Raw genomic sequence first — 23,833 nt, 5'->3', positions numbered from 1 at the left:
TGTGGTGCTGGGATTGGGAACTAGGGCACACTAGGCAACCACTGCCACAGTGCACCCCCAGTCCCAAGTCATGAGTTTTACTACAAGGAAGAGAGAGACACACACGCACAGATTGTAGCTGGATAGATGTCCATGAACTTGAAAACTGATACTGCATTCTTTGTGTGTTTTTATCTATGTAAAGTCTTTGATATGTATAAATATTTCAAACAAGAAATGTGGCTGTAACTAAAGGGCTTTATGGACAAGAGAACTACAGTATCTGCTTAATAGGGTTGAAAGGAAAGACTGAGATACTGAGGAATATGTTTGTGCGAGACAGCGTCTCACTATGTAGTCTGGCTGGCCCGGAGCTCACTGTGTAGACCAGGCTGGCTTCCGACTGCCTCTGCTTTCCAGGTGCTGGGACCAAGTGAGCGCTCCAAGGAATAAGTTTTTATGCGCTTAGAACTAAAGAGACAGCTCAGGAGTTAAGAGCATGTGCTGTTCTTCCAGAAGACCCAAGTTTGCTAGCCACACCCATATCAGCCTACACGTGGGCACCTCCACCTCGTGCATGTGACCACATACATACACACTCACGCCTACACATGGGCACCTCCACCCTCGTGCACGTGACCACATACACACACACACTCATGCCTAGTCATAATTTTTTTAAAAAATGAATCTTTAAGAACAAACAGACACCTCAGTAGCAGTTCAGTTCCCTGTGAACTATTCTGACATCCCATGGCCACACCCACTGGACTAGTTGCCATTTTTTTCTGTGGCTCTCTAAAACCCCACTGGACTCGCTGCTCCTTGGTACCCCTGCTCAGAAGTTTCATCTGTACAGGCCCTGAAAAGACTCCAGGTTAACCAAAGGCTAGATGTCGTTATATTGGAGAGAATGTTCCCCCAGCCCTATGCCAGAACATTTTCTTCCTTGCATGAGAGTATCAACAGAGCCCAGCCAAAAGGTGATTTTATATATATATATATATAAATTTCTCTTGTTACCTCCAAGGACTAAAGGGAGACAAGGAGGCGATGTGTCTGTCACAGTCGCAGGCTGGGAGGCCTGATGTGCAGGGGGCAGCCCTGCCCTCCCACCACTCTCCTGACCTCAGCGGTGGAGAGTCACAGCTCAACTGCACACAACAGACCTTCCACCCACCCGTTGTTAGTGGGAGGAAGCCCATACTCCATCCTTGCCTTTTGCTGCACAAGACCCTGCATGAATCCAAGCAGGTGGACACCTGTTTTCTGTACAGACTTTATACTGAGTGTTGAAAGTGCCCCCACCCTCCACCACACCCCCACTCCCTCTTCACACCCGAGCACTTAGCTGCTGTACCTCAGAGTTCGCTGCCCTCTGTGGTTTCCTGCCCCTGCTGTCCCCCACCCTGCCTGAGATTCAGGCAGGCTGAAGCTGTGAGTGTTGATAGAGTGACCCCCAGATGAAAGTCTCTGAGGAAAGCCTGCCTTTCGATGTTCTTGATCATTCTACCTGCAGAACGCATGCCTTCCCTCTTTCTTAAGAGCAAGCAAGATGGGTACCTAAGCATGCACGAGTCCTTCAGTGTGCTTCCTAACAGGCTTCCCTCCCCCAAACAATCCGCAGTTTTCCCAGAGTGAGCTGGGGCTGCTGTCTGTGCTCCCCCCACACACCTCATCCAAGTTTGCCTCCCACCCAGAGAACCACTCCCCAGAGGAGAAAGTGTGTGTTTGTTTTAGAATCTCTAGCCTTGAGGATGACCTTGAACTTGTAATCCTCTCTCCACCCCCCCAGTGCTAGGCAAACATTACTGGCTCAGCTGCTTAATCTCACCAGAAGGCGAGAGGCAGCCCCTGCTTCAACTCGTGGTGATCTGGGTTATAAGCCATTTGGTCTTCTCAGGGCCTTTGTTAGCTTGCAGAAGGGGAGCAAGACTGCAGCAATTGCAAGGCAGAAGGGTTAATTACTGCATCAAGTCTGACTGCAGAGTGCTGCGCCGAATGAACCGGATGACGCAGTCACGGCTTTGCTCTTGTTCCTTTGCAGGGAAGGAGACTGGTGGGAAGCCCGCTCCTTGACAACGGGGGAAACTGGTTACATTCCGAGCAACTATGTGGCTCCAGTGGACTCTATCCAGGCAGAAGAGTATGTTTGTTGTTGTGTTCTCTAACTACCTGCTTCTAAAAGTTAATTGTCACAACAAAGTGCCAGCAACATGGCACGGGAGAGTGAAGAAATTTTCCCGATTGTGGCTTGAGAGAACATAATGCTGCTGTGTTGTTCTGATGCCTCTGGAACACACTGTTACTAGCTTCATATGTTCCTTTAAACCCGTCCATTTTCTTATTTAGAAGCTTTGTATGAGTACCTTAAGGGAAAACCCAATGACTCGCTCTAGATTAAAAACTAACGTGGTGAAACTCCACTGTGGCGTGCATTATTGAGAGCCCACAGTGCGCCTGCAGTCTGCTCCCTGGGCGCTGAGGAGGCAAATCATCACGAAAGATTAAGCTAGGAGTCTTCTCCCTGATAATCAGAAATACCGAGAGTCCTGAGAAGACACCTTTGGACCCCAGGTAAAAGTATTTCACATACAGCAAGTCCCACCACTTGGAAAATACTACAGTTTCAAATGATGTTTTCCCGCGAGGTCTTGGTTGTTTTCACAGAGATAGCCATTGGCTAGCCGTTAGCTGGCCTCACTCCCCCACTGCAGACAGTTTGGGGACCGTGGTGGGAGACGTCGGGGTTCTCAAAAGATGAGTGGCTGAGCATCGCTCCTACTACCAGAGCCACTTGGAGGACTCTGGCAAGAGGAAAGGGACATTGGTGTCCCAAGCTCAGGAACTTGGCCTCTGCCCCTGCCCTTGGCTCACTGCATGTTTAAGTCATAGTTACAACGATAAGGATTCCTAATATTTATATCCTAATAAAAAAGGATAGTTCTTTTTTAAAATAAGCCATATATTTTTTTATAAATGCAGTTAGTTAGCATTATGTTAAAGTGCTACTTAGATAATAATTCATTGTTCTCCAAGCCCCCCACCACCACCACTGTTGTTATTGACACCGACCAAGAAAGACATTGCTCACAGGTAATTGCTGTCATACCCTTCACATCAACTATTGCTACACTGGGATTGTGGGAAATGTTGGCCTTCTCAAGTCACTGGAGAGCTGGGGCGATGGGGCGTATCTCCCCTCAGAGTCTGACACTCTGAAGAACTGACAGTGAGCTTACTAGCTGCATTCAGGTGTGATGGATTCATTTTTAAAAACCATGTGTTTTCATGGTTAAAGATCCTAAAATTTGTTCCTAAACAGAGATTCTAGTGGAAGGCTCCAAAACTCTTTCTTGGGCTCTTGGTGCACGTCACTATTCTTAGCCAAGCCAGTGCTGAAATGTGAACCAGTTGCCAGGCTGGGTTAGGGCTCAACAGTGCAGGTGGGAGACAGAAGACACATAGGATCCCGAGGTGACTCCGGAGGGTTCCTGTCCCGACACAAAAGAGCCATCAGTTTGTTACAAGGGAATGGTAACATGTCTACCCCACCAGCTCGTTTTTCCGGACATGCTCGTTAACTGTGTACAGATCTCAGATGTGCAGTAAGCTGTCCCTACAGCTGTGTCAGGAGAGGCCCTGCTGCAGATCACAGGCCAGGTGCCAGGTAAACGCTTGTTGATAATTTGAGCCCTCACACCTGCTGGATGGAACGAGACAATGAAAATGGGCTTCCAAGGACAGCCGTCCTCTCAGATCAGGGTTACAGCTGGCTTCCTCTCTTCAGGATTCTCATAGGTGGCGCTTGCGTAGAAATGTTACCCATCCTTCTGCTTTATCCATCCTGAGTGAGTCTCTTTTTAAAAAACAATGCTTGATTAATGAGCTGTCTCTACACTGGGGCTTGGTATTTCCCAGAGGTTGTAATTATTCTCAGAAATCAAGGGTCTCCTAGCTGAGCTGTGGAGGCCTCTCCTGCAGTCGGCATTTCAAACGAGGTAGCAGGCTTCTCTCTCTGGGCGTGAGGTGGCACTTTCCACACATGTAAATGTCTGCCATCCAAGAGGAAAGGAAAACAACTCACGATTCAAATCTGATTTTTTTTTTTTTTAAGAATGAAAGAGATGGAGAGAGGATAGAATCAGGGATAGATTGAAAAAGAACCAAATGAAGCTACAAAAGAAAACCCAGTTGGGAAAACATTCAGGGAGAAGGAATTTTGGAGGACAAGCTACTTTGCTCAGTCGCAGGTGACCTTATTTTCTCTTCCCCATCTCCCTCAAAGGTGGTACTTTGGAAAACTTGGCCGAAAAGATGCCGAGAGACAGCTCCTGTCCTTTGGAAACCCAAGAGGTACCTTTCTTATCCGCGAGAGCGAAACCACCAAAGGTAAGATAAGGAGAGGACAGGGCGAAGGTGCCTTGTCTTTCGAATCTGTGGCTTCGTCTTTGGGTGGGAAGGCTTAGCTGTAATACTTTGGTCTGAGCTGGCACAGCCCCTCCTGGCTGTTGCAGTCCCATTCTGCAGTTCCCTTGAAGACTCGGAGCTGCAGATGACTCCGAGACTCCAGGAGCACAGGCCAGACAGCATCCCTGCCTCAGCCTCAGGTCTTGTTAGGGTCCCAGTTCCTCTACAGGGAGGCTGCTCTGCTTATTTTCCCCTCGTTCCATTTTGTTTTGTCAGCGGAGGACTTTGTTCCTCTTCCCTTTGTTTGATAACTCATTAGAGCCCACAGGTGGAGGTCAGTGAGATGGTTGGTCTCAGGCTCCCTGTGCCTTGTTACTCGGGCAGCCTCTCCCTGTGAAGTGTCGGCCCGCAGAATTCTGGAGCTCCTTTAGAGGAGCACCGTGCCATTTCTTCTGTGCCCACCTCTGTTCTCCATCATCTCTGCCCCCACCATCCCTGTCCCCCACCCCTCAACCATCCCCACCTCTCAGATACCCCATGGGAAGTGAAGCCGGGAGACAAGCTCCATACCGCTCTTGACCTTGCCCAGTGTGGTTTGTTGCAGGCTGTGTTAGATGACAAAGAAACTGGAAGGAAACTTTAGAAAAATAGCTGGGAAGTTTTAGTTTCAAGAGCAAAGTCATTTTGTTGCTAATGTCTTCTGACACTGGCAGGACGGCGAGACTTGTCTTTGTCTGTTACTGTGTGGAGATGGGGCGGTGTGCATGTGTGCAAGCATCTGTGGACATGCATGTATGTGTGTCCTTTTGATAATTATTAGAACAGTCAAATGAGATCTACAAACAGACTGGCAATCGAGGCTGGCCGGCACTGCTAACGCTCCGCGTGTTTACCAGGTGCCTACTCACTTTCCATCCGGGATTGGGATGATATGAAAGGAGACCATGTCAAACATTATAAAATTCGCAAACTTGACAATGGTGGATACTATATCACCACCCGGGCCCAGTTTGAAACCCTCCAGCAGCTTGTACAGCACTACTCAGGTAACCTTAACCTAACTACCCTCAGCACTTGGAAATGGGGGGGGGGGGTCAGAGCTGGCAAGGGACGAGGAGACGGTCCCTTCCTATGCATAGCACCTGTGCCTACGTGGCTGTTCTACCACAGAGAAGTTCCCCCAAGGAGAAGGCAGTGGTTTAAATCTTAAAAGTTGGTTTTGTCTTTATTTGCATCATAAAAGTCCTTGCAAGTTCTTTTCCCGTTGCCTTCTGTAATGTCCTGCAGAACTTTGAAAGGAGGAGGGGGGGGAGGAGGGGGGGAGGAGGAGGAGGGGGGGGAGGAGGAGGAGGAGGAGGAGGAGGAGGAGGGGGGGGGGGGGGGGGGGGGGGGAGGAGGAGGAGGAGGAGGAGGAGGAGGAGGAGGAGGAGGAGGAGGAGACGGAGGAGGAGGAAGGAATTGCCCCTGGGCAGGCTTGCAGGGAACACTTGCCCTGCAGTGGGCTTGCTCACACCTCCCTGCATTTCATGATGCTCTGTCTGCAGGACTCAGTGTCCCGAGTGTTGCTTCCTACCCAGGCTTCCGTGTGTGCAGCCACGGCTCTTCTATGACTGCTGTTGTGACTTTGTTTTTCTTTCCTGAGACAGGGTGTCACTGTGCAGGCCTGGCAGCCTCCAGCTCAGAGCTCCACCTGCCTCTGCCTCCTGACAGCTGAGATTAAAGGTGTGCGCCACTCACCACACCCAGCTGTATATCTCTGAAGATTATACTTTAAGATTAGACTGCCTTCACACCAAATGATATCATTCTTTTGTTCTTGGCAGTTTAATTATTGGATATATGCATACACATGTGCATTTCATTTAACTGTGTAACTTTATGTGCAATTGTTTAATGTGCTGTGCTTGCTTTCCTTGGTTAACAAGTGTGCCCACTATACAATGCATGCATACCTGACCTCCTCCTTTATTTATTTACTTATTTATTGCTTTTGTTTTGAGATAAGATCTTTACGTGGAGCCCAGGGTATTCCCCAAGGTGACCTTTCAGAGTTACAGCAACCCTCCTGTGTCAGCATCCTGAATGTTGGGATTACAAATAGGAGCCACACCCACCTTATTTTTTTTTTACCCCACCATTGAAAAGTATTTGTACTATCTTTAGCACACACACACACAAAAATATAGTCTTTTAAAAATAACAATTAGAAATGCCTACGAATTGATTCTGGCCATTGATGAGCCATTGAAAAAATTAACAGTACCTGAGCAACCAGTGATTCGGGCGTCAGCTCTCGCTCTGTGTGGATTCTAATGAAATATTGAGAGAAATGGAGCAGAAAATCTCCCTGAGCTTCAGAGATATACACAAAACGCCTGCATGTTATAAGGATTTTTCAAATGCTGAAATATATTTCATTACAGGCAAACATCAGCAGGGTCCCCAGGGTTTGGATCATTTGAAAACAGTGTGCTGGAAAGGGCACCGTAATGATGCCATAAAGCTGGAGGAGAGAGTAGATATGAAGAACAATAGACATTTTTTAATCTCAGGGAAAGAAATCTATCTCGAGTTAGATTTGTTTTTATATTGGCTTTTCCTCCTTCCTCTCTCTCTCTCTCTTGCACATAGGATGCCTTTGAAATACTGACACATAAATAATACCCTGCCTAAACACCTCAGAACCAGATTCCCTCAGAAAGAAAAGTGAAAAGTAAGCTAGGAGTTCCCGGAGAAGAGGCAGCCAAGTTTGTGCTTTGGATCTGAGGGGCTTCAAGGGACCTGAAGGGCTCTGCCCACCTCTCAGCCCAGGCTCTGTGTGGCTTCCGTCCGTCCATCCAGAGTGCTTACTCTTTGTTGACACTTAGTCGCTCTCCCTGCTAGGTTCTCAGAGGTATATCCTTTCAAAGGAAAGGAGGAAAAAGACTCAGCTTCCCAGTAACCTGAGCAGTAGCTGCTGTCTTCCTAGTCTTTCATGTCGTTGAGTTTCTGTGAGTGCTAATTTCTATTCTTTCTTTGAATCTAGACTCTTAAATTATATATAGGAAGCTGTTTAAAAAGTTGTGTCCTTGTTTTTGTTTTTAGTGGAAAGTTGCCCCCTAAAAGCACTGCACACGCACAGGACTGGTAGATCAGAGTCAGAAGGACAAAGCAGTCCCTAAAGAAAACGTGCCATGTTGTGCCCGCTGCCAGGCCTGCTCTTGAGGCTTGTTCTAACAGACCAGAGTTCTGCGGAAGGCTCCTAGGCTAAAGTCTCATTCTAAATGCATTTGTACCGGGAAGATTCCTTTGACCCTTGGGCCATCTATATATCAGGAAATAAAAGGGATGGTCACATGTTTTATTTTTATGTATGCACTTTTTTAAATTAAGGGCATTTTCAGAATTCCGGAATATGTATGCTAGTCCATTAGACTAAAGTGCACAGAAGCCAAAGCAGTCTGCACCTGTGTGTATGGAACTCTCCCCAGGAGTTGGGGGGAGGGTTGGGGGGGGGCGTGGACACAGACGACTGCAGAGGCCCCATCTGAAGTGCCCTCGTCCACCTCCAGCGAATGTTTGCTTGTGTTCGTCACATCCTCTGTGGCCTGCGCCGCGCCCGCCGACACTGCGCTGCCCACCCGTGCACACTGTTGTTACATGTTCTGCTCTTTTCTCCCTTGCCGCTCCCCTGCTCCTTCAGAGAGAGCCGCAGGTCTCTGCTGCCGCCTAGTAGTCCCCTGTCACAAAGGGATGCCACGGCTTACCGATCTGTCTGTCAAAACCAAAGATGTCTGGGAAATCCCTCGAGAATCCCTGCAGTTGATCAAGAGACTGGGAAATGGGCAGTTTGGGGAAGTATGGATGGGTATGCTGAGACTCAATTACTCTTTGATTAGCTTCCCCGTTTGGGAAATCCCAAACCTCAAAGATGGAAGGTGAAGATAAAGGTATCTTTCATGAGCAGGAAGACAGACAATTTGAATTACTCAATTTTCATTTTTTTAAAAAAAAATTGGAATTTCTCCAAAAGATAGAACTGAGCAAGAGTGACAGATGGCTCGGGCTGTGCTCTGGCTGGTGGAAGGGCTGTTCAGCCTGCGTAGAGTGTACCCCGTAGAGCCAGAAGCTGATACTGCCGAGCGTTGGCCTCAGGGCAGTCACCTTCCATCTTTCCTAGTGCATGCATGATTATGGATTATAAGGACTGTGTTTTCTTTATTAATTCCCTTTCCTGTAGAGAAAGCTGATGGTTTGTGTTTTAACTTAACTGTGATTTCATCAAGTTGTACCCCACAAACTTCTGGATTGGCTAAAGATGCTTGGGAAGTTGCACGTGGCTCGTTGTCTCTGGAGAAGAAGCTGGGGCAGGGGTGTTTCGCTGAAGTGTGGCTTGGTAAGGCAGAGGGCACATTCTGTTTTGGCAACATCTCAGAGCCGGTGAAAAGAACAGTTTTGAACAGAGACGTGTACGTGACCATTGGGACAAAGCTTCTTAACCTGTGTCACTAGATGGGCCTCGGGCCCGGGTTTGCTGACTGTGGTGGCACCTTGCTGTGTTCATCTGTCCTGTTTCATTTGGTTCATTAAGCACCTGCACACCAGAAACCAGCACGCTGGGAATGTGGTGATTTCTCGCCCTGTTAAATGGGACGGTAAGATGCTGGGGGCGACAGTGGTAGACTAAGGTCACGGGCTTTCTGTGTGCCAGGCCTGGGTCTAAACCCTTGCTGGATGATGAAGCATAAGCATGGGGCCTGTTTAACACCTCTGAGCCTCAGTTCCTCATCTGTAAGCCTGAAGTTACAGCTGCTTCATTGGATTGTTCTGAGGATTTTATCAGGCGTGTTTAAAACCCCTTGTAGATCTTTGATTCATGCACACCTTTCTTCACTTGGTTGTCAGTAATGCCAACGGCACTGGCCCTTGAAATGGCCTCTCTCGTTCTCTGGGTCAGCTGCAGCCTTCCTTACAGACAATCCATAGACTTAGATCCCTCCCAAAAGCATCTGTCCATCAAATGATGACAAAGTGTTGGAATCTCCCTTCCTTGGAGTCTAAAAGGGTATAAACAGGTACATGTGTTCTTCAGATATGATCCACAGGAAGAGAGTTGACGTAATCAAATGTTTGAAGTACAGCAGGTCCCATGCAGACTCAGAAACAGATGCACACATGGACAGTGGAAGTGGACAGCCATGCATGTATATGTGTCATCGATTGTCCATATTATCATAGTGGTCACATTAATGCGCCCATCCCCGTCTAGACTTTAGCTCAAGGGTTATAAAATCTGCTTATACATCTTGTATCTCATTATCTACCCAACTTATAATTGAAGTTGTTAAGTCCTGAGGATTTTCATCAGATCACACAATCAGGAAGAATGGCATCCCATAAGAATTTTATCTTCAAACTTTTGAAGCTGTCAACTTTAAATCATCATTACACAGAGCACCAAGGTGTTGTTTCCCATGGAGCGGAAGAGCTGGGATAGAAGCCTAGACAGTTACCCGAGCTGCTAAGAGAAGAAGACCACACTCTGCTTAAATTGGAAACCGTTAGCAGTTAAATCACAGAGGCGATTTAAAAGTTGTCAAAGTTCCCATTTACACTGAGTGGCGGGTATTTTCTGAGATAATTGAACCCCTAAGCCACTGGCACTTTCATAGGTTCCCCCCACCCCCCGTAGAATGCATGTTGTAATTGTATGTTTCAACAGAATAATAAATACTTCGATATACAGGCTCCTTAGATCTGATAGTCAGAATACATTTGAGTCAGTCATGGTTTGAACCCACGTTGCCTTTCAGATTGTAAGCAATATAATCTGAATTAGCAGATTTTTATTTTCCCTTTATAAAATTATTCTTCAAAGTCATCAGCTAAAAATGGAGTAAGCCAGAATTTTTTCTTTTTATTTGAGAACCAAAAGAGAACGAAAAGCTACCAGTCCATTCCCGTATTTTACAGATGAGCTAACTGATGACCATAAGCCGGGCCTCACCTTTGGGTTAGCTAGATTTTTACAGAAGTATTTAAACACTTATTCTGCACTCCACCTGCTAGAAGCCGTTGTTCTTGGGGCTGACTCGCCAGAAGCCTGAGGGATTTGCCTCATCTGGGGAAGTATGGGCAAGGAGACAGTGTGTCCCTTGCCTGTGCTTGTGGGCTCATTTAGCATGATTGCTGAAGGACTCTGTCAGGTAACTCATCAGTGCACACAGTTGAAAGCCTGAAACTGATTTCCAGGCATCCTCGGTGTGTGGCCTTATTTCTATGGGAGCACACCCTCTAAGATGGAATTTAATCTAATTTCTTCCAGGCTTTTCCTGTTATCTAGGGGACAGCTACTGGATACCCAGGCCAATTCTGAATCCTAGGCTTTTACCACTGAAATAAGAGCCCAAAGTTTTGTGGTGTAAATGCACAGTTATGTGGATGAGCCATAAAAAGTGATGTCTATCTAGCGGGACAAGTTAATGAATTATAAAATCTATAAGTAAACTCATTTTTTCCTGTTGAAATACATGACAGAGTCCTTTGTGGTTGTCTTTGCTTGGAAAAAAAAAAACATCTAAGATTTTTTTTAAAACTAAAAGTCTAATTTTCTGCACATAGTTGCTGATCAAAATTATTTTTCCCGTGAAAAGAGTATCCTCGGTTTGACTTACTGCTGTGGGCTATTTGTAGGTACCTGGAATGGGAACACAAAAGTAGCCATAAAGACTCTTAAGCCGGGCACGATGTCTCCAGAATCCTTCCTGGAGGAAGCACAGATCATGAAGAAGCTGAAACACGACAAGCTGGTGCAGCTCTATGCCGTTGTATCTGAGGAGCCCATTTACATCGTCACGGAGTACATGAATAAAGGTTGGGCAGCCCTCTCCTCCTCCCTCCTCACGCCGGCTGGCAGGTTGCAGGGACTGTTCAGAGACAGAAACGGGGCTGCCCGCTTACTCAGCCCCCAGTCTCTACCTGGACCGTGGATTCCCATCAGGAGGTGCCGGCTGTGCTCCCTCAGGATAATGCTTAGGAAAGGGGGAGCTTTTTCTGCCCCCAGAGTCTTGAGAAGTACAGTGCCTTTTGCCTGTTACTCATCAGGAGCGTTCTTCCTCATAAGTAAAACATCCATTTTATATCAGAGCTAATGTACAGGGCTACAAAACCTGCTGCCATTTTGAATCAGTGGCTTCTGTTAAATTTCCCTTTTTAGGGCTAAATAATCAATAGCAGATGGTTGCTGGGTTAGTTCAGGCTCCGGATCAACATCTTTCCCCCAGTTTTCTCTTTAAATGTCAGGTGAAGAAATAACATGCAGTCATCCCCGCCTCCCGAACATTCGTGCGTTGGTGCACACGTGTGCATGTGTACGTCGTTATAATCAGACCAGCATTGTTGGGGATGAAGCCAGAGAGTACTTTGTTTTGGAAAAATAAATGAGCCAAACAAGAAACAGCCTTAAAAGGCCGTGCATTGTACATTAGGAGACACCAGTGTAGTTTTTCTTTTCTATGTACTTTCCCTTAAAATATAATTGGAATTTTTTTTTTCCTGGCAGATTGTTTGCCCTTTGGATCCAGGGTTATTTTGTACATAGCTTTGTGATTAAAGCATAAAAAAAAATAAAAAAATAAACCCTGACGACCATTATGTGCCCCCAGCTCCTGCAAATGATTATCTCCGCCCGGGTGTCGGCTCTGGACCTCCTCAGGCAGCTCACAAGCATGGCTCTGAAGCCCTGGCTGTTTGTCTCAGATGTCTGAGGCGGAGGCTCGGCTGCCTGTGATCTAATTAGGAAGCTCTCTGCCCCATATTTCTCAGACACTACATTCTCACCTTAAAACCTGAAACGAAGTCAATGATTCTAAAACTTCCTTGAACTCTGAGTCACCTTCAGGGCCTAGGGAAACGAACGTGTCTGAGTCTGACTCCAGAGTTCCTGATGCAGATGGAGCCTGAGGATAGGCTCTTCCCACTAACTCCCTGGCCACACTGCAGCTACTGGCCCAGCAGTGCATCCTCAGTGTGCTCCCCCGGGCGGTCTGTGTCCACATCACTCTCCTGTGCAGGGATGACTGGGACATGAGAGGATGGTTCGGTTCCTGATGGACTCCTCCCTTGACAGAAAAGGAGATGCTGTTCTTTTGTTACCAAACTCTGTCTTTAGAAACAAAATAATCGCTGTTTATTTTCAGATGCTAACTCTTACTACTTAAAACATAGAATTTGTTTCTTTGTTTTCATACAAGCCTTTCTTTTTCCATCAGTGGCATTGTCCCATCCCACTACCTTTTACTTACACTAAGGAAGTCAAGTACAGCCTGCAAGGAACTTTTGCCATTCTGAGTAAACTAAAATTGCTTTATGTTTCATTCATAGGAAGTTTGCTTGATTTCTTAAAAGACGGTGAAGGGAGAGCTCTGAAATTGCCAAATCTTGTCGACATGGCAGCACAGGTGGGTCATGGGGCGCCTTGATTCGGGCCGTGGCTGTATGGGCATGGACACATGAGGGGTTGTGGTGTCATAACTGTACCCCTTTCCCTGCGTCTCCACAGGTTGCCGCCGGAATGGCTTACATCGAGCGCATGAATTATATCCACAGAGATCTGCGATCAGCAAACATTCTGGTGGGTAATGGTCTCATTTGCAAGATTGCTGACTTCGGGTTGGCTCGCTTGATTGAAGACAATGAGTACACAGCAAGACAAGGTGGGCGTGCCCATGACATAGGCTCCTGATTGCATCTTTGCTCTGCGCCGCCCTTGCTCCTTACCTTCATTTCCTCCTGCTGCTCTTTTCTTCCCCTCTGGTCCGGCAGGAGATGGCAGTTCTCAGGTGGGGGACTGGTGGGTCATAGATGGGTGCAGCACTGGTTAGTGAGCTGGTGTCTACTCCCACGGTGCACCTGCCTTTCTGGAAGTATCCCTGTGCACTTGATCAAAGCGCTCTGCTTTTGGAGAAAGTAGAGTCTTGGCGGCCAGGTTCTAGCTCAGTCCCAATCAGTCGTGTCGCAGCAGGAAGCAGGTGACGCTCCGAGGAGAGACTTTAATTGCGCTCTTTTACCGTGGAACAGGCAGGTTTTCAGAGTCTGAGGGCACTGTGATGCCTCAGCGCTAATGTCAGGGCAGCCAGGGTTTAAGGTTTGCAAGGCAGCAGGAGGAGGGAGCACCCCACTGAGGGCGCCTCCTTGTGGGAGCCTGCAGAGGCCCATGGAGGCCAATCCTGACCTCACTCTGCATCTGCCTTCCATGGCCCCCAGCAAGCCAGCCTGAGCAGAGCAAGGCTTGAAGGGGAAAGAGATGGTCTGGAGGAACTGGACGGTGGAGTTCCTTGAAAAGCCCTGCTTGCTTTCTTTGTCTGCCTCCACCCAACCCTACAAAAATTAATTCATGGACAGTCTTTGTGTAAAGCACACCGAACCCAAAGCCACCCCACCCAGGTGACTGTGAGTTAGTAGAGCTGCAGGTGCAAGGAGGGAATTCCTGCGGGTGGTTTCTGCCTTGCTGGTTGCTCTTATGTCCAGGTGTGGGACTAAGTGAGGAACCAGCAGCTGCAACGGCTTCTGTGCATTTGATGCCAGGACTCAGCAGAGGGTGATGGTCACTGGTGAGGTTCACTTGGCCACTCTGAGCAGTAACTGCAATATACTGTAGGGTGCTGCTTTCAGAACGAATCGTAGCCATTTCACTCCTTTCTAGAACATTCTCTTCCTAGTTCTCTTTCCTTTTTTTTTTTTTAATGCCAATTCTTCCCTTCTTTTCTTTGACTCAGAACAGAAGTCTGATGAGTGCTAAGGGAAATGTCAAACCTAGCCCCTGCTGGGTTACAGATACTGCCCAAATGCTCCACTTCACGTTGAGCAAACAGCTCAGCTATTTGAACTCCTCCACTATGTGGCATGTCTTGTCCTGGAGCCTTATACTCACACAGCAAGCCGCTCAGGATCATGTAGAGTGGGACATGTACACAGACGCACACCCAGAGTCGGACAGAGTAGGACTGTGTCTCTAAGCAGAGGGGGACATGCAGACACGAGTTTGGGGACATGCAGGCACGAGTTTGGTGACATGCAGACGTGAGTTTGGTGACATGCAGGCACGAGTTTGGTGGCATGGGATGCCAAGAGGCTCTCAGTGAATGTGAGCAGAGCCCTAGAATAAGTGAAGGTTGACAACCTGAATTCTTGATTTAGAAAAGGACTCCCTGAAGATTTAACTTAGGACATGGCTCTAGTAGAAGCCAGGAACATTCTTCTGTGTGAGAGAAAGTCTCGGTGGCAGGAGGAGAGCCCTGCAAGGCTGTTTTCTCATTCTTAACCAGACTTTGGACTCTGCAAAGGAGCCACAGATGCTAACAGAGGCACTGTTGGAAGGGCTTGGGTGTGGAAGTCGTGCACCGTTCATTAAGGTGCCCCAAACTGCAGCCTTAGGTGACTGGCACCTCTCATGTCAGCTTCTGCTCTGGAACCCACCCAGGACTCCCTCAGGCTGGCCATGCAGCCTCCCTTCCTACACTTCCCCGTCAGGGCTGCCTTTCTGCCCTGCCTCCCCCATCACATCCCAGCCACTGTCCGAACTCCTTCCTGAGGACTAGCCTTAATCCTTGATTTAGCATCTCCTTGACTCTATTTCCCAACAGATTCTATCTTACCTCTGCGGACATGATTTCCTCTTCCTTTCCTTTACCAAACTGAACACTGGGGAGGGATAGGTGAGGATTCAGTGGTGGAATATGGAAGGATATATGGACAGTCTGCGCTGTCTTGAAGCAGAGAACAAGGAAGGGCCAGGGCATGTGGGGAGCTGGAACTGCCTGACTTTCAAGGGGGAGGAAATAGACTCAGAAAGTCAGCAGAGGTATTTGTACAAAGTCACAAAGCTCACAAGTGGAAGAGCAGGATTTAGAAGCAGGACAGGCATGTTCTTGAACTCTGCCTACTGTCTCTCACCAAGAGCAGAGTGTAAAAATGGAGAGAATTAGTCATAAGTTCCGTTTTCCCTTTATTTTATGGAAAAAGCCCTAAGGGGCAACCTCTTAAGCTCACATGTGTCGGGGGACTAGAGAGAGTCTCATTTTCCAGCCTTGGATAGCCCAGCTGTTCCTATAACTCCTCCACTGGTTCTGCCAGGCCCTGGCCTTTCCACCGGATAGAAAGGTCCGGCATGTATTTGCGAATGTATTCTGCAGATGGCATGTGTGCCGCATGCCGACGTTCCTGCTGGGGATTAATCAGCTCCTCGAGACAGCTGGTCTGTGTGCCTAATAATATTTGCAAGTTGGGTTTTATGTCACCCGCAGGCCACAGCCGTGCCGCATCTTGATTATGGGAGTGCAGGCAGTGTTCTGAGACGTGTGCCAAATGTAGCTATTTTAGGACCATGAATGACAATTGTTTGCAAAACAGTTGTGAGCTCCCTGTCTCAGGGTGCTCTGAAGTGTCTGTCACGACGCACTGACACGCCAGGCAGCAAGGTGTGACAGCACAGGGCACGGGCACCTCTGCAGTGTGGGGCTCTGTTCCAGGTCTTGCCCGGGACGTTGCCTCCTACGAGCCCACACTCACCACCCACCTACCCTGCCTTGTGAGCAGAAGCCTGCTGTCAGAGAGGCTCAAGCCAGGCCCAGCGGCTATGACCATAATCCTCCCCTGGCAGTATTCTAGAAGCAACTAGAATCATCTGGCATTCCTCATAGTTACCTGGACATCTCACAGTTAGAGCCAGTTCCTGTTTAGTCAGAAGCTCAGCTTCATTCTGTCCATCTGGAGTCTCCGAAATAATCCACGTCAGGTATTTGAAAAGGAACTTGGCTAAAGGCTGTTATGAAGACACCCAGGCCACAGCAAAGGCTTGTATCTGTGTAGTCTCAGCTCCTGGGGCTGAGGAGTAAAGTCTCTTCGGCCCAGGAATTTGAGACTGGCCAGGGGAAGATAACAAGACTCCTAAGGAAGAAAGGAGGGAGAATATGGTAGAGGAAGGCTAAGGGCACATACGGGCAGGAGGCTAGCATGAGGAGAAGCCAGGAGCATCAGAGTCAGGCAGTGACGCCCAGCAATAACATCCACTGACGGGGGCCCCGAGGCAAGCCGTCTTATCTTCCGTGGAGGATTGCTTATCTTTAAATGAAGATGGGTCTTACCAGCTCTGTCTTTGCAGTCTCACCCAGCTCCCGCTCGTGGGAACTATAATGTCACTGTCATTACCGATCTTGTTTGCCTTACCCAGGACAGGACTTCAGGAGAATAAACAAATGGGTAGGTTTCCGCTGCCCTGGAAGGACCCAGTTACCATGCAGGGCAAAGGAAGAGTGTTGGGTCATGGTTAGGGCAGAGCTGGCAGCAGCAGCAATGCAAGAACATCTGGGCATCTTAACGTCAGAGAGGGAGCATGAGCCTGAGTTGGGATTTACTGCGTCTGTGGTGTCCTTGCTGGCGTGTCTAAACCCAGAGAGGCCCACAGGGGCTTCCTCACCTGAGCCACTGCCTCAGCTAGGTGCGCCCACTCTCATCATCTGTGGTCTCTTCTGCGTCCCCAGGGCTCTGCTGACAGGCACCCCCTCGCCCTGTTCCCTGGATCCTTCCAGAAGTTACCACAGCCCCCACCTGGGCCCAGGACAGGGAGACACACCTCTCTCTCCCATTACAGCCCCTGGGCCATCTGTTCCTTCTCACAGAAAATGAGAATTCTCCACAGACATTGTCTTTTCTGAGCTCTCAAGCTGCTGAGGGCTTGCTAATGCTAACTTGAACCTAGCACACTCAGGTAGAGCTGGCTTGTGTTTAGCAATGACTCTCTCTTGTGGGCGTGATTGTTTTTTCTTTAATTTACGTTATCCAGTAAAATGAACAAATCTGGTGTGCAACGGACTACATTTTTACATGTGTACGTAGTCCTGAAACCTCCTCACAGAGGAAGACAGACCTGACCTGTGTGCAACGAACTATATTTTTACACGTGTACGTAGTCCTGAAACCTCCTCTCAGAGGAAGACAGACCTGACCTGTGTGTAACGGACTATATTTTTACACGTGTATGTAGTCCTGAAACCTCCTCACAGAGGAAGACAGACCTGACCTGTGGAGCTTCCCCCCCAGGGAGGGCTGTTTCTGTCGCTGCAGATTCATCCTGCCTGTGTGGGAATTCCTGGAGTGTGGCTCCATGGACCCGTTTCTTCAGTAACCTACCACTTCTAGGAACGGCGTCATCTAGCCATGACATCCTGTTTGGTCTGCCCCCATCCCTTCACTATGTTGTAATCCTGTTGTTTCCTGTGACGGTTCCCAGCTTCTCACAGCAGACTAATATTCCACTGACTGAGCACACACACCACAGCTGACCCATCGCTGTACTCAGGAACAGTGGCGCTGATTGCACCTGGGACCATTACAGATGAGGCTGGTGGGTAGGGAACACACACACACACACACACACACACACACCCCGCTGCCGCCACCTCCCGGGTAGTCGCCCTGTTGGAAAGGCTGGCCATGGCAGGCCTAGACTGGCAATGGCAGCGACTGTCTCGCAGAGCAGTAACACAGATTTAAAGGGCAATGAAGTTATGTCACTTACATGGGTTAGGAGTCAGGGCCCCCAGGATTAAACCACCTCTGTCACTGAGGACCAGGGTATCCTCAAGCAAACCGGCAGCTACTGTTTGGGCCTCCTTTTCATCCTCTGTAAAATAGTAATAGTACCCATGGTAACCTCCTCTCATGAGTAGAATGAAAATGAAGTAAGCAATATATAAAAATGCTTTGAGGGTGGTAAATACGAAGAATTATTTTATAACCTTAACTTTCAGCGATTGACATGTTTTCCAAAGAAAATATTTTTATTAAACAATACTTGAAAGAGAAAAACAGTAATCAATTAAAGAAAGGAACTTGTAAGTCCATACATATACACACACAGACACACACACGTACACACACAGACAAATGGATAATAGACCGACAGATAAATAATGGTAGTGTGAGTGTGTGTGTGTGTGTGTGTGTGTGTGTATACACACATAATCATTTATCACCTAAGCCAGTCTGTTTTATGTAGACAGCCAGCACTCTGGTTCTGTCCATGTGTCCCACAAGACCATCTGTCCTGAACTCAGCTGCCACTCAACTAGCCTCTGCCATCCCTGTGTCTTGTACAGACCTTCATCCTCTCCTCCTGTTAGGACCTCTCCATGGTTGGCTGTGGTGGTGCACACCTTTAATCCCAGCATCCCAGCACTAGGGAGGCAGAGGCAGGAAAAACTCTGAGTTTGAGGCCAACCTTACATACATAGTGAGTTCCAGGAGAGCCAGGGCTATGTATAAAAACTATCTCAAAAACAAAAAACAAAGACCAGAACTATCCATGGCCCCAAGATCCAGGCATACATGTTTTTTTTTTTATTATACACACACACGCGCGCGCACACACACACACACACACACACACACACAAGCTTGCTGTGTTTGAGGTCAGATGGACATGCTGAGCAGCGTCACACGTCAGCACACCTGCACATGGATGGTTACACTCATGGACCCTGGGCAGCACTTCTTCTGGACATCCCTAAAACAGGTCTGGCTGATCCTCTGTGGGGATGCCGGCCTCTTGAACACAGTGCACACACAAGTGTCACTGTTGGTGTGTAGCAGTGGAAATAGCTGTGGTCACTGGCCTCCTCCTCACTCTTCTCAGACATGTTTTTCTGCTCACTAAGCAGTGTGCACAGGGCTTCCAGGAAATCAAGTGCTGTAATTGCTGCAAGAACCCCAGAAAGGGTAAGCTGTTCCGTCGGCATTGGCGGCACAGTATGCGCTTGTCTTTGGGGAAAGGTGGAAGGTGTTGAGCTGGGTAGGCCTGTGTTAGATGCTAACTCTACCTTCACCCGGGTCTTGGGCTTCTCTGAGCCCTTGTGTCCTCACCCCTGAGCCACCTGTCGGGTAGCTGTTGGGGTAGAAAGGACAGAAGCTACCTGGTCTCATTACTTCTCATCCTTTCCCCCACAGCACTTCCCTTTCCCCGGTTCTTTTTCCTTCTTTCTCTGTGCTCCCAGCTTCACTCCCAAAGGCTGGGGTCTGAGCCGGCTAGGAGCACGCCCTATGAAGTCCATATCATAGTATGGATCCTGGTGTCATTGCTGATCTGCTCTGGAACCTTGGATAAGTTACCCTGAGCCCGTCTTCTTTTGAAAACAGGTAGAATTGTCAGCCCAGTCTGGGCATGGACAGGAAGCACCTACCACGAAGGACTTGGTGCAGTCGGAAGTAGCATTGACAGCAGTAGTTATACAGTTGACCCTGTGGATGCAAACAGCCATGCTCAGCATGCCCACACACATGCGGTGCACTCAACCCATGCTGCACTGGGCCTGCCTCCTGCCAAGGCTCCTCCCACGTTTGATCCACATGAAGAGCATCAGCAGGGGTTTCTCTGTGACACTGGTTAGCCGGTCGGTTTGTTCTAGAACAGTAACCAGATGATCACCTAGGAAGCAGATGTCAAGACAGTGTCATCTTTGAGTCTGTGGACTATATGAACAAAACAGGGGCATTTAGAACTTTGGACAAGACCATTGGTTTGTGTATTAAGTAGGAGAAGAAAAATGTGTCTGTTCAAATACTCCCAGTATTGAGAATTTAAATTGAATAGATTATTGTCTGGAGTAAAATTCACATATAAATTAGACTACAAAGAATTCATAATTGTTACAGTTTTCATGTTCATTATTTCACGGTAAGAATTGTTACTGCATAAATTAACACATTCTTTCTTGGAGAACATATTTTAGAAAGATTTGTTACTTTAATAACTCTCTGTGTATTAGAAATCCCAGATGCCCATGCTAATTAAATATAATCAGATTTTTGGATTCAAAAAGCACAGTAGCCATTTAGCACAAACAAGCAGGCAACTAGGTTGACAAACAGAGCCAGGAATGACTGGGTCCCTGTTTCTTTTCGGTTTCCAGTTTCACAATGCAGAACTGTGATTTCAATTCCTGTCCTTCCTTTGTTACAATGACTGGGGATTATTAGACTCAGGGCTCCCGCGTTCCAGCTCAAGGGCTCCTGCAGAATTATTAATCAGCTGCTTGAGAGGCCCCTGTAATCCAGTGGCAGATCAAGGCTGATCCCACCATGAGATGCCCTCCCTCTGCTCCCTTCAGCCTATGAATTCCTTGTTCTCTATCAACAGCAGCACCGCCATCCCCACACTGTGTGCTGTGACCTGAACAGCAAATGTCAGCAGAGAGAGGCGGTGGGGAGGGCTCGGAGCCCCGTTAATTGTTGAGTTTAATCTAATTCTTTCCTTGCTGGAAAAGTGGCTCATCTCGAAACAAAAAGCAAACCTCTTCCTGATGCAAGCCATTGTTTTCGAACACTAGGCAGAAAACTCACTTGTCCTCCAGCAGAGCCACGAAAAGCCGCAGTGAAATGACCAGGCCACAGCACCCCCAAGTCCACGTGGGCAGTTTATCATCCCCAGAGCTGCCGGCGGCCATGTGCTGATCCTGGTGAGCAGAACCGAGCCATGGAGTTTGGCACACCTCTGTCAGCAGGCAGGAGTCGCCTTCATTTGTATTCTGCCTCCTCAGTCTCCAGGCTTCTTACACCAGCCTTCCTGGGAGGGTCTGCTTTGTTTATCTGCTGAAGCTCCAACCCAGATTAGTAGTCAGGGGAGCAGGTCGGATGCTGGGAAACGGAGACAGAGAACTGTTGGGAGCCTCGTTCCCTCCTAGCAAAAATGTCTTGAAAGCTGGAGGAAATGAAAGAAAGGGGACTTTAAATCATCCTTTTCTCCCCAGTTCCTTTTAAGATTAAAAATGCTTGCGGAGTGGGGGAGAACTGATTTCTGCCAATCACATCCTTAGACAGCTCTCTGAGTTGGCCCAGAGAATGCAGATGGGCCTGATGCCAGCACAGGTCACCAGAGCCGGCTCTCTGCGCACCTCCCTCTATCTGCCCAGCCCAGGGTAGCCCCGCCTCCTTCTGACAAGGGCATCTCCCTTCCCTTTGTGCTGTTCTGGGCAGGGCTGCCCGGCAGTTGTTTATGAATGGTCAGGAGCAAGTCCTGGGTCTGTGCAGCCCACGTTCCTGGGTGATCATCAGTAAGGGAGCAGATGGCCACCCTCTGTGATTTTAAAGTGTGTAAATAGGAACCGCAGGCTGCCTTCAAACATCAGAAATGTCTTTTGGCTTCCTTATTGTGCTCTGCTGGCAGAAGGGACCTTGTTTGCATCATCTGGATAACTGGGGACAGTCGGAGCACTTGCAGACTGCCTGCAGCCTCAAGCCTTTTTCTCCTCACTGAAGGAGGGTGCTGGGCCCAGCACGCTGGTCTCCCTTGGGTCCCAAAGGCATAGACTCTGCCAGATGGAAAGCAGGGGACAGTTTTGAAAGCAACCCGGAGTTGTGCTTTTCTCCCATGCGTCCCCTCTTCTTGGGCTTCTTCCTAGACTCACAACCAAGCCAGCATGATGATCCTGTCCCAGGCTGTGTCCCCAAACCAGGGCTGTCCACACTGCCTAGCTTGGTGTGGCCTGGTGTGGCCCCGGGCCCCTCTGAGGGTGGCTAACTCTGTGCTCCACCACATTCTTAACCTACTGCTGGGCCCACCAAGATTCCTCTGTGCCTCTGCTCACGGTTCAACTTTCCTGGGAGCTTGCTCACTGTTTCAGCCTAAGCGTTTCTTCCATGGATTTATCCCAACCAGAGCTCGGATCTGTGCCTAGTTAATCAGCCCGTTGCTTTGCGTCATGTTCAGGCTCAGCTTCTGGCTCCTGGTTTTACTTCTACTCCTCTCCCAAGGTCCCTGGTGAGATAGGACTCTTCCCTTAATCCTCCTCACCTTGTCAGACTCCCTACCCACTGGCATGGTGAAATTTCAAAGGGAATAATAATATAATAATAATATACCAATCCATTGTGTCTCTAGGTTTTCATTTATACTTATTCTGAAAACATGATGCTAAGCTCTTACAAGCTTAAAGTGGACATTTTAGCAGATATGTTACCGGGGTAACTGGAAACACGCCGATTATTACTGCAGAGGCATTTGAGCAATTTGCACGTCACCCCTTGGCCTGGTGTGAGAATTGCGAGTTTTCCTCTGCCAAGTTTTCCCAGGTTTGAAATTATTACTGCATTTGAATCAGTGCAGAGTTCCAGGCTGGGTCCTAACATGGGATGTCTTGGCTCGCTCTCCTTGCCTTCTCCAGCGTGGAGTCAGCTTCCTGTTCTGGCAGGGTGACTTTACAGCCAGAGGCCTACGCATTACTTAATATTGTATGTATTGATTTGCGAAGTTTGTGGCTTCATCATTGAACAGGCTTCAGATGGTTTTTTGGTTTAGAAAAGCAGGATGTGTTGTTGAAGCCCATGCTCCTCCTCCTAGGAAATGACGTTGGGCGCAGACCATGTTGTGTGGGGTCGATCTGGCATCCTTTGCCCTGTACTAGCTGTACTTCCTCCACTGGCCTGGTTCTTTAGCTGGAGGAGATCCTCTCCCTGAGACCGCACAGTGGGATTGGCACCAGAAACAGCCAGTGCTAGTGACATACGGTGGCATCTCAGGCTTGCGCTGGAAAGCCATGGTCACACTGCATCCCTTCTCTGTTGCCACCTCTCCGCCATCCTCATCCTCAGTTCACTTCTTTATCTCCTGAGCCATCTTCTTCAAGCCAGTGCCACATTTTAGCTCTCTGTAGGTTCAGACTAGGAGCTGTGTTCCTTCAGCTGTCTAGAAAACTCCTACAGGTGGTGCCCTACTCCTGATGACCTCAGAGTGCCTCCCACTGTGCTTGGGGACCTAGTGGACACTGGGGGAAATTCTCAGTGGTTGACGGATGAATGTGGGGGGTGTTCTTCCTCTCGTGGAGTTTCAAGGGTCGCCGATGCTGAGGGCCTTTGTCTGTGCAGCTGAGTGCCCTGCTCATCCATCCAAACACGGGGTAGCTGCACTCTCTTAGCTTTCCCCAGGCTCCAGACACTCTGCTGAGTTCTTTATACCTACTCCTTCCCTTGCTACAGACCAAAAACTGACTTGGGCTGTAAGCCTGAGAGCCCAGGTCTGCCTGACTCTGAAGCTTCTTTTTTCTTTCTTTCATTAAATTTCCATAACAATTTCATTAATATCTATTGAAGCTTCTTTCTGAATGGCCTTTTTTGCCCTTCTAAATAGACGACTCGCTCAGTCCCAGCTCAGCCCATCATTGAGTTTGCTGCCACTATCACTCCAGAGCATTCTCTCGGTTTCCTGGCTCTTCCTTTCACTTCCTGCAAAGGGTGACTCAGGCCAAAAGGTATCTGCATTGTTGTGTGAGCCTTAAAACACCACTGTCATTCATCATCTTGAAGCAGCCAAGTCAAGACCCTTTTCTGTCTGGGACAGAAGTGGAAGGCAGGCTTCCTGACTGGCCACCCGGCACACAGCGATTCCTTCGACCAGTCTGTGACCTGGAGTCGGCAT

General features: G+C 48.3%; 1 protein-coding gene and 1 long non-coding RNA gene across 7 annotated transcripts in view; one reads left to right on the top strand and one right to left on the bottom strand.

Annotated features, from left to right (window-relative positions):
• Positions 1 to 23,833, top strand: part of Fyn (FYN proto-oncogene, Src family tyrosine kinase) — a 211,453-nt gene that overhangs the window by 168,974 nt on the left and 18,646 nt on the right. For 3 of the 5 annotated variants that reach the window (XM_050138045.1, XM_050138046.1, XM_050138047.1), the window contains 7 exons: positions 2,027 to 2,125; positions 4,268 to 4,371; positions 5,286 to 5,435; positions 8,072 to 8,236; positions 11,062 to 11,241; positions 12,751 to 12,827; positions 12,929 to 13,082. In XM_050138045.1, coding sequence (XP_049994002.1) covers positions 2,027 to 2,125; positions 4,268 to 4,371; positions 5,286 to 5,435; positions 8,072 to 8,236; positions 11,062 to 11,241; positions 12,751 to 12,827; positions 12,929 to 13,082 — 929 coding nt within the window. Of the gene's footprint in view, positions 1 to 2,026; positions 2,126 to 4,267; positions 4,372 to 5,285; positions 5,436 to 8,071; positions 8,237 to 8,608; positions 8,765 to 11,061; positions 11,242 to 12,750; positions 12,828 to 12,928; positions 13,083 to 23,833 lie in introns of all 5 variants that reach the window. The other 2 variants (XM_050138048.1, XM_050138050.1) reach the window with 2 other exon arrangements.
• On the bottom strand, positions 13,090 to 21,295 carry LOC126499045 (uncharacterized). Of its 2 annotated transcripts, XR_007590962.1 has the most exons (5): positions 20,764 to 21,295; positions 19,605 to 19,849; positions 17,945 to 18,049; positions 16,072 to 16,314; positions 13,090 to 14,020 (listed from the first exon to the last, which is right to left on the bottom strand). It is a non-coding gene; the product is annotated as an uncharacterized lncRNA (long non-coding RNA). The 2 variants fall into 2 exon arrangements; XR_007590961.1 differs by having other exon boundaries at positions 13,090 to 16,314.

This window comes from Alexandromys fortis, unplaced genomic scaffold (genome assembly GCF_014885135.2).
Source record: "Alexandromys fortis isolate MF-2015 unplaced genomic scaffold, M_Fortis_MF-2015_v1.1 scaffold_14, whole genome shotgun sequence".
NCBI classification, from domain to species: Eukaryota; Metazoa; Chordata; class Mammalia; order Rodentia; family Cricetidae; genus Alexandromys; species Alexandromys fortis.
Note: the sequence above shows the minus strand (reverse complement) of the source record. Positions and strands in the feature narration are given on the sequence as shown.